This window comes from Microcebus murinus, chromosome 5 (assembly GCF_040939455.1).
Source record: "Microcebus murinus isolate Inina chromosome 5, M.murinus_Inina_mat1.0, whole genome shotgun sequence".
NCBI classification, from domain to species: Eukaryota; Metazoa; Chordata; class Mammalia; order Primates; family Cheirogaleidae; genus Microcebus; species Microcebus murinus.
Window position 1 is genome coordinate 89,474,746 of NC_134108.1, and position 10,591 is coordinate 89,485,336.

At 35.5% G+C, this 10,591-nt stretch overlaps 1 protein-coding gene across 4 annotated transcripts in view; it reads right to left on the reverse strand.

Annotated features, from left to right (window-relative positions):
• BEND6 (BEN domain containing 6) overlaps window positions 1-10,591 on the reverse strand; it is a 60,901-nt gene that overhangs the window by 37,524 nt on the left and 12,786 nt on the right. For all 4 annotated transcript variants that reach the window (XM_012751363.3, XM_012751364.3, XM_076003257.1 and 1 more), the window contains one exon: window positions 3,637-3,856. In XM_012751363.3, coding sequence (XP_012606817.1) covers window positions 3,637-3,756 — 120 coding nt within the window. In that variant the 5' untranslated portion in view covers window positions 3,757-3,856. The remainder of the gene's footprint in view (window positions 1-3,636; window positions 3,857-10,591) is intronic.

Below are 10,591 nucleotides of genomic sequence, written 5' to 3' on the forward strand. Positions count from 1 at the left end.
CTAATCCAGAATTTGGTGCCTAGAAATAGGAATACCTAAAACCTGAAATATATTTGAATTACTTAGAGGTCAGGTATTAGGCAAAAAGTACACAGGTACAGTATAGCATACTGGAAAGCCACTGACTCTTTTTTTTTTTTTTTTTTTTTGAGACAGAGTCCCGCTTTGTTGCCCAGGCTAGAGTGAGTGCAGTGGCGTCAGCCTAGCTCACAGCAACCTTAAACTTCCGGGATCAAGCAATCCTTCTGCCTTAGCCTCCTGAGTAGCTGGGACTACAGGCATGTGTCACCATGCCTGGCTAATTTTTTCTATATATATTAGTTGGCCAATTAATTTCTTTCTATTTATAGTAGAGACGAGGTCTCGCTCTTGCTCACGCTGGTTTCGAACTCCTGACCTCGAGCAATCCGCCCGCCTCAGCCTCCCATAGTGCTAGGATTACAGGTGTGAGCCACCGTGCCCAGCCAGCCATTGACTCTTGTTAGACTTGGTGACATATTCGGTAAAAATGTCCCCTGGAAAACTTTTGAGGGCAGACCACATGCCTATTGAGCCTGGAAAAAGAATGTTGATGTGTATCATGTCCTTGTCAGTGCTAGCCAGTTTGCAAGCAGACACAGAAGGCTCTCTCTGTGTGCCAAATGCAATCTAAATTAACTGAGAAGTCCAGTGATGCTAAATCTTCAAGGTTTGAAAAAGCCCATTATTTCTATATCCAAATAGCCTAGAAGGCAAGACTGTATCCTCAAGGCTTTCTCTAGAGCTTCTTTTTAAGTGTTCTCTACAAGACAATGGGCTCCAGCCCAGTGGTAAGCTTCAGATTCAGGGCATTAACATGACGCTTTTTTGTTTCATATGGCGTTTAGGCAACTGTCATAAATTGAAAAGAAAAGAAGCAGAGCACAGATGACATAATAAAAGAGGAGAGGTTTCAAGCTTATGATCTATGACCAAAGAAGATCTCTGGCTGTAGTGATTTGCAATGGAATCAAATATAAATAAGTAGTTTAGAAGGCTATTAAGTTTTTGCTAAAGAAACCACAATACTGGCCTCCAAGAGCATGTGACAATTTTACTCTTTAAGCAAACCCCGAGCTCCCCTAAACCTGCACCAGCAAATTAAAACAATGAGATATCATTTTTGTCCATCAATTTGGCAAAAATAAGAAATATGGGTATTAATGATAAGTGGTCATAGGGAAGTACAAATATAGGGACCCCTTAGGCACTGCTGCTGCTATGTAGATTGATGTGAACATTCTGGAAAACAATCTTATAATATCTAGTCAAATAAACTAGAAATAAACACATAACTGATAAGCCATAAATCAGCCATAAATCACCTTCTTATGTATTTATCCCAGAGAAATTCTCACATAGTTTCTTTTTTTTTTTTTGTTTTTGTTTTTTTTTGAGACAGAGTCTCGCTTTCTTGCCTAGGCTAGAGTGAGTGCCATGGCGTCAGCCTAGCTCACAGCAACCTCAAACTCCTGGGCTCAAGCGATCCTCCTGCCTCAGCCTCCCGAGTAGCTGGGACTACAGGCACAAGCCACCATGCCCGGCTGACTTTTATATATATATATATATATATATTAGTTGGCCAATTAATTTCTTTCTATTTTTATGGTAGAGACGGGGTCTCGCTCAGGCTGGTTTTGAACTCCTGACCTTGAGCAATCCGCCCGCCTCGGCCTCCCAGAGTGCTAGGATTACAGGCGTGAGCCACCGCGCCCGGCCCTCACATAGTTTCTTAAATGTTCTATAAGAATATTTATTTTGTCATTGTTTGTGGTAGCAAGAGGCTGGAAGGCAATCTGGTTATTCATCACTGGAGGAAAAGATAAATATTAATAAAACATGATGCCATGCAGCAGTAAGAGGCAATGGATCAGATGTATACACAGCAATATAGATAGATGTTAAAAATAGTGCTGATTGTATGAAAACAACCAAAATGTCTGTCAATGGACAAATGGGTAAAGAAACTATGGTATATACATAAGTGGAATATTATTCAGCCCTAAAAAGAGTGAGATCTGGCTATTTGCTACAATGTAGATAAGCCTGGAGGATATTATGTTAAGTGAAATAAGCCAGACACAGAAAGAAAAATATTGCCTGATCTCACTTATATCTAGCATCTAAAAAACAAAACAGTTCAAATATACAGAGATAGAGAACAAAACAGTGGTTACCCAGAGGCAGTGGGGTTTAGGGGAGAGGAAATGCCGAGACGTAAGTCAAAGGATACAAAGTAGCAGATATGTAGAATGACAAAGTCTAGTGATGTAATGTACAACATGAGGACTATAACTAATAAAATTGTACTATATTTGGGAATTCATGCTAAGTGAGCAGATTTTAGCTGCTCTTGCCACAAAAATTTTAATAAGTGAGTAACAATGTGAGATGATGGATATGTTAATTTGTTTCACTATAGTAACCAATTTACTGTCTATTTGAATACCATAACATCGTGTTGTATACATGAAATGTACATGATAAAATTTATTTTAAAATACAGTGCTGATAGAAAAATCATAAACAGATGAAGGTCTATATTTTAATACCAATGTACTACTAAATGATGTATACATAAGGTTGTACAGTGCAGTGTGGCTTGTAATAAAAAAAGGATTGGAAACCACTTATATCCATCATAGGGAACCTGTTAAATAAAGGATGGTGCATACACATAGTGCAATACTATGGAACTGTAAAAAAGAGACATCTCTCAATATAATAATGGAAAGATCTTAAAAATACATTAAGTAAAAAAAACAAAGTACAAGGCAGAATATATAGTAGGCTAATTTTGTCCCAAAAGGGGGATAAGAATGCATATTCATATTTGCTTTATAACAAAGAAACACTGAAAAGATAAACAAGAAAGCAATAAATGTGGTTACTTGTAGTGGGGGTGTAGAGTAGAACAGGGTGGGTGGAAGACAGGGATGTGAGGGAGAGTTTTCACTTTTTGCTTAAAAAATTTTTTTAAACCAAAAGAATATAATATTTATTTAAAGAATTAAATAAGACTATATGAGCACAAAACACTACATCTATTACAAAGACATACACAAATACATGAATTACAAAAACACACAATAAAAGGGTACAGAACACATTGGCTGGTTGTTCAAAGTATAGGTTATGAATGGGGGGTAGAGAATTCAGATGAAAAAGGAACAAATGAATAAATAAAAATAAGTGAGGGGGTTCTGACCAAACCAGGGATGAGGAAGGGCCATGAACTGGGATATAAAAATAAAAACTAACAATAGGTTTAAAGAAGAAGTATTTCAATTTCTCCAGTATTTTGGGGAAGGAAAAAATATTTTCTGACAGTTTGCTGATTTTTAATTTCCCAGAATATCAAGGAAAGTTTGAACAATGGCATAGTTGGTCAGACTTATAGAGAAGCAGGTAAATTGTCTGTTGAGTATGTTATGCTTCTAAGCCAACTTGTTCAATGTTAAAAATAGAACATAAAATTATATTCCCTCATCTGAATAACAATTTAAAAGTAAGAAGGAAATAATAGAGGAGGGAAGAGCACTAACAAATTATGAAAAAAATCATGGAATTATGATCGAGCTAGATAATAAAATTGAATCAAGGCATCAGAAAACCAACCTGTCCTTTATCCATGTCACTATTTGCATTTTCTGAGTCCATTGTCTCTGTCCTTTTCCTCTTTCCTTTTCGAAAAGCTTGAGTATCGGTAATTTCATCTGTCTGCAAGATCTTCTGCATTTTCTCAATCAGTTATCAAAGGTTTTCTGAAATTGTAGGAGGAGGGAATGCCCATGTAGAAGATGCTATTCTGGATGTGGCCCAAAAGTTAATGTTTTTCCTTAAAAACAAAAACAAAAACAGGAGACATAATGTATTTATAACTGCATGTTTCATAATGAGACTAGCCAGGTAAATTACTTTCACTAAATGCTTCCTATTGTTGTTTCTTCCACTGACCAATTTAGCATACATTTCCAATTGATTCAAGTCTTCTAATTTCAATATCATCATTAGGATGTTTATATTTCCATGATGTGATATGTAATAAGTTGTCACTTACAAAATCAAACAGTGCAAAATTTTTTCATCTTTATAAGTTTCTTTTAGAGGGGTCAAAAATGTTTTAAAAATTGAATTGTGATGTTGGTTGCAAAAGCCTGTGAATATACAAAAACCACTAACTACACACTTTAAATAGATAAATTACATGGTATGTGAATTATATTTCAATAAAGCTGTTTTTTTTAAAAAAAAACATGCATAATAGGTCCAAATATTTTCTGCAAAGTACCTGCTGATAGACAATAAAATGAATAACTAAAGGCTTCAAACATCTTATGTTTCACAAGCTCTGTAAATTTGTCTAAGCCTTTTTCTGATCCACACATATTTTAACCACCATCAGTTATAACACATCTTAGTAGAGTCCACTTCAGGTTGTACTAAATTAGTGTTTTCTCAATTTTTTTGAAAATATTCTTGACCACAGTTGTTGCACAAAGAGTATTTATAGAGGATGATTTGTTAGTCACTCTAAGCTCAGTATTTGTTCCTCAAATAAAAAACAACTGAATAGTAACCTCTGTTGACTGATCAAGAAACAAGAAAACCTCATAGTTACTTGCCTTGTTCTTTAATTGATTATTGTGTTGCTATTCATCCCCCCAAATCTTTGAGCAACTGTTTTTGCTGAAAGGCTAATTGTCTGAAGTCAGTCTATTTTTTTCTGAATACAAGCCTTCAGCTACTGCAGTTAAGCATGATTTAATTAACTCACTCTCAGTAAATGGCTTTCCTAGCTTGGCTAACAGATGAGCCACTAAGAAACTTATTTTGGCTGTGAACTCATCTTCATTATTTTACTTTTATGAATAAATTCTGCTCTGATAAAATATGGGACATCCCATTTTAAATTTTCTAATTTTTCTGACTTGCTTGCCTGTGAATTGGAAATATTGTGATGAGTGCTTAGTCTAGCAATGTTGACATATTTCATGTTCTTTTAGCACAGCTACAGTGTCACAATGGTTTACCAACAAATTTAATAACAAAATAATCCACATTCTACTCTGCTTTAAAAGCAGTAACTCTAGTTTTCTCTTTTTTTCTTGTTTGGCATGATTGGCATGCACTGGTAGTAAAAACAATGAAATAAAATGCCATAGTACAACAATATGCATGCCACTCAAAATGCTGTCAAGTTACTATAACTGCATCACTGTGCTTTGTGGTATAATGAACAATACTACAAAGTAATGAGGTTGCCTCATATGGTCTCTGTCACAACTACTTAACTCTGCTCTCAGCCATAGGCAATATGTAAACACATTAAGTGTGGCTGTGCTCCAATTAAACTTTGTTTATGGAGACTGAAACTTTAATTTTATATAATTTTCAAATATCATGAAATGTTATTCTTATATTGATTTTTCAAAAAACGATTTGAAACTATAAAAACATTTTTATGTTACAGGCTATACAAAAACAGATGATAGGAAGACAAGCCATAATTTGCCAAACCCTGACCTAGAGGTTCAGTTATCATATTTAAAAGAAGTTTAGATTGAATCACCTGATTTCTCTTATTTCACCTTCATTTCTTTTTCTGGGGTGCAGCCCAACTGCTTTAATTCTTTCTCACCAGTGCCTTACTTCACTACACATATTACTAACCAATTAAGAACAGTACAGAGATTAAATAGTCCTCTCTTATCAGAGATTTTGCTTTTCTTGGTTTCAGTTACCCACGGTCAACTGCAGTCTGATAACAGTATATGGAAAATTCCAAATATAAACAGTAGTGTGATGAAATATTGTGCCATCCTGCTTGCCTGGGATGCGAATCCTCCTTTTGTCCAGTGTATCCACACTGTATACTGCCTTATATTTACCAAGGCACCTCAGTTATCATCTTACATCATTACAAAAAGAAATGTAAGTATAGTACAATAAGATATTTTGAGAGATAGAGAAAGAGAGGATCAAAGAGAGAGAGTGTGTGAGAGAGAGACCACATCCACATAACTTCTATTACAGCATATTGTTATAATTGTCCTATTTTATTAGTCATTGTTGCTAAATCTCTTACTGTGCATAATTTCTAAATTAAATTTTAACATAGGTATGTATGTATAGAAATAAACATAGTATATACAGGGTCAATACTATCCACAATTTCAGGTATCCACTGGGGGTCCTGGAATGTATTCCCCATGAATAAGGGGGGACTATTGTACTTGAGGGATGCAATATATATATAGCCTGTAAGATCATAAAGCAGAATTATTATTTGATAAAATTGAATGTTACTAGATTTAACTGATATGGCCCTTTTAAGTACTATTTAGTGATGGTGACAGGTGCCAGAATCCTGGTTCACTGAGGTTGCTAATAACTCAGGGTGATGGAGATTCCTTTCCTGCACAATTGAAAGTTAAGACTATTTGCCTCCTATGGGGGGGTGGGTAGGGGGATTCTCTCAACATATATCCCACTCTCTCCTTTTGTTTTTATGTTTTGTGCAATGCATCACCACACTTTCAGTAAATCCAACGCAGTAAAGTAAAGCCCTTCTGATTTTTCTTTATTTTTGCTTTCTATGGTAGATCCATACACCACTGGAAAATCAACTTTTACTATAAAACCGTATGGTACCCCCATGTCTTTTGTGTGATTTCTCCTCTTCTCAACTGTACAAGTTTTCCTGTTCAGAAGAAATAAAATATTCTTGCTATGGACTGCTAGTTTTCCCCCACTACACGGCAATTCATATGTTGAAGTATTAACCCCCAATGTGACTGTGCTTGGATATAGGGCCTTTAGGAGGTAATTTAAGCAAATGATGTTATAAGGTGGGGCCCTAATGTCCTCTTCCATGTGAGGACACAGAGAGAAGCCTGCAAGCCAAGAAGTGCAACCCAAGAAGAAAGACTTCACTAGAAACTGAACCCTGCTGGGCCTTGATCTTGGACTTCTTAGCCTACAGAACTATGAGAAATAAATTTTTGTTTTTTATGCCACCCAGTCTATGGTATTTGTTATGGCAGCCTAAGCTTACTTAATACCCTCCTATTGCAAAACAGAGTGTTAGTTTCATACTGAGAACTTACGTGCTTCCAGTGCTATAGAAAGTGACATAATTGAGAAATCTATCTTTGTTTCATTTAAAAAGCAGCAATGCTCACTATAAAATGAAAAATCACACATAGAGAGTGTATGAAATAAAAGTATAAAATTTTTCTTTTCAATCCTCTTTCCTTTTAAGTACATAAATAATTAGGATTTTAATAGTTGTGCTTTGTTACTGTAAACTTTCTAAATTCATGCTGAAAAGTTACTGTAGGCTTGCAAACTATTAAAAACAAATTAGTTATAAAACATTTAGAAAAAAGACATAGGGCAAAAGTTTTATGCCATTGGATTTGTCAATAATTTCTTGGATAGGACACCAAAGAGCATAGGCAACAAAAGAAAAAAATATATAGGAAAATTGGTCTTCATTAAAATTGAAGTTTTATTCATCAAAAGTCACTTTTAACAAAGTAAAAAAGGCAACCTGCAGAAAGTGAGAAAATATTTTCAAACATGTATCTGATAAAAGATTAATATCCAGTATGTATAGAACAACTAAAACTTAATAGCAACAACAACAAAACAAAGAACATGATTCAAAAATGGGCAAAGGACTTAAATAGACTTTTGTCTCTAAAAGATATACAAATGGCCAATATCACATGGAAAGATGCTCAACATCACTAATCATTAGGAGAATGCAAATCAAAATCACAATAATATACTATTATAATTCACGGCCATTAGCAGGGCTAGTAACAACAAACCAAAATTGCAAGTGTTGGTGAGGATGTGGAGAAATTGGAATCCTTGTGCACTGTGGTGGTAATGTAAAATGGTGCAGCAACTGGTAGAAAACAGTATAGTAGTTCCTCAAAAAATTGAAAATAATATTACCAGATGATCCAGCCATTCCACTTCTGGATATACTCAAAAGAATTGAAAGCAGGCTCTTAAAGAGATACTTGCACACATATATTCATAGCAGCATTATTCACAATAGCTAAAAGGGGAAGCAACCCAAGTGTGTCCATTGATAGATGAATAAATAATCAAAATGGGGTATATACATATAATGTAATATTATTCAGTCTTAAAAATAAAAGAAATTCAGACACATGCTACAACACGGATGAACCTTGATGACATTATGCTAACTGAAACAAGCCAGTTCCAAAAATCCAAATATTGTATGATTCCACTAAATTCATAGAAACAGAAAGTAGAATGATGATTGCCAGGGGTTGAACGTTGAGGGGATTGGGGAGTTGTTATTTAGTGGATACAGAGTTTCAGTTTTGCAAGATAAAAAGTATCCTGGAGATAGGTGTGAAGGTTGCACAACAATTTGAACATACTTAATGCCACTGAACTATACACTTAACAATGGCTAAGATGGCAAATTTTATGTTATGTGTATTTCACCACAACAAAAAAATTGGGGAAAACCCCAACCTATTTTACAAAAACATAGTTTTTGTATTAGCCCTAATTGTATGAAACTTTTCTCCTGCTGATATTATTTGGTTAAAGAGCAAATCTTCAAGTTTCTTCACAAACACACATTTCACTCAAGGCCAAGCAGGTATGGACATATCAGACTTTTCATGAAACTTGCCTACTCTTACTATAAGCAATGCACTGTCTCAGTTTCTATTCTATCTGTTCTATTTTATTTCATTTTTGTAAGTGTCGACCACAGCACATTAAATTAATTTCACAACCCACTAATGAGTTATAACGCATAGTTTCAAAAACAACGTCCTAAGCAAACCAAGTTATGAAAAACACAATATCTAAGAAATAAGCCATAGAAAAGGGGGAGCTTTGTAACCAATGAAGCAAATGAAGTTAATAAAATATAAATTCTCAATGCATTTATGTTTAATTTTAATAAACCAATGACACAACTAATGCAGGAATTCAAAAGCCACCTCTGACATTCCAAGAAACAAAAATCACCGAACTCAAGGAAACTAAATGAATATCAAAATATAATTCAAGAGTTTCCTCTGCCTTTGTATTTAAATATAAATGATTATGAATTAAATAAAAATTTTGAAAGGCAAGGATTAACACTACAATAAAACCTAAATGCCCTTTTATAGGTTTCATAAGTTTTGGATTGCTTTCTATACACATATGTGTTAGAATATATAGACATAAAGACCCCTTGAAGTACTCAAGTCAGAATATGAACTGAAGACTCACTTCTAAATGAATCCCAAAGTGCCAGGAAAATAGTGCCAATGTAATTCTAAATTCTCAGTGGCTGGCCTAATGATCTCTGTGGACTACTAGTTTCAGCCTAGCCACTTAGCAAGGTGGGGCATGGTGGAGGGACATGTCCATATTATATATTTTTAGTTATATATGTACTAAAGGATGAGAAATGAAGATTGGAATGGCTCCACATGATTGGGTACATTCTGAGAATTCCAACACTGCGACAGCACTCCACTGAGCAAGACAAATATATGGATGGCTTTCTCATCGAAGTATTCTTGACTTCTGGGGGGAAATTACTAGGTTTGACTAATGTCCATTCCTTCATTTTCAAATGACATCAGAAAATTTCCATTTCCAAATTGTTCCAGCAATAACATGATGAAAAGGATGGTCAGTATACTTTGGGATGGTTCAACAACACTGCCAAACTATGACAGCATTACTTAGACTGGATTAGAGAGTCTGCAGGAGCCTAAGAAACATCAAGTATGTTTGAGGGGCTATCGACCCCAATCATTTTAAACTTTCCATGATGAGAAAGGAAAGAAAAAAACATTTTTATCTGGCCAGAGTTTGCAGACGTACTTTTACTGAAGCTAATTGAATGAATAAGCAGTGATGGCGTGTGTTGCCATGTGTGTAGCCATTCTCTAGGAAAGACATTAATTTAGCTTCCTATACTGCCTTGTATGTGACATCTTCAGATCTTTCTAAATCCTGTTTCCTTCACTTACTAAGAATAAAAACATAGCTAACATTTACTGAGTATTTAATACATATGTATTTAACCTATACTATCCTCTGTGGGAGATAACAGCATTAGTCACACTTTACAGATGAGAGAATTGAGGTCCCCAGTGGACCCTTGTAACTGCTTTCAGCTGCTAACCCATCGGCAGGCTAAAGAAGGACTTGAGCCGGAACTGAGAAACTAATCATCGAGTCAGCTTTGCAACAGGTTGTCAATCCCATTAACTAGAATTTTGCTTTTTTCATTTGAATGAGTACCTGGCCTCCATGCCTAAGTTCCTGACCTGGCCCTCCATGCCTAAGTTCCTGCCCTGTAGTCCCAATTTCCCCATAGACTGGAGTCTTGGCTTGCTCATCAACTGTTTCTTAAGACTATAGTCATGCTCAGACACCAGTGCTGGAGATCCTTTCCTTACTCCTCCAGATCCCTTCTCTGGCCCTCTATATTCCGCTCTCTAAGTCTGGAGGTTGACCCTCGTGGGCTCCCTTGTCCTCTTTCCAGCTGAGTTCAGCCAATAAGTGT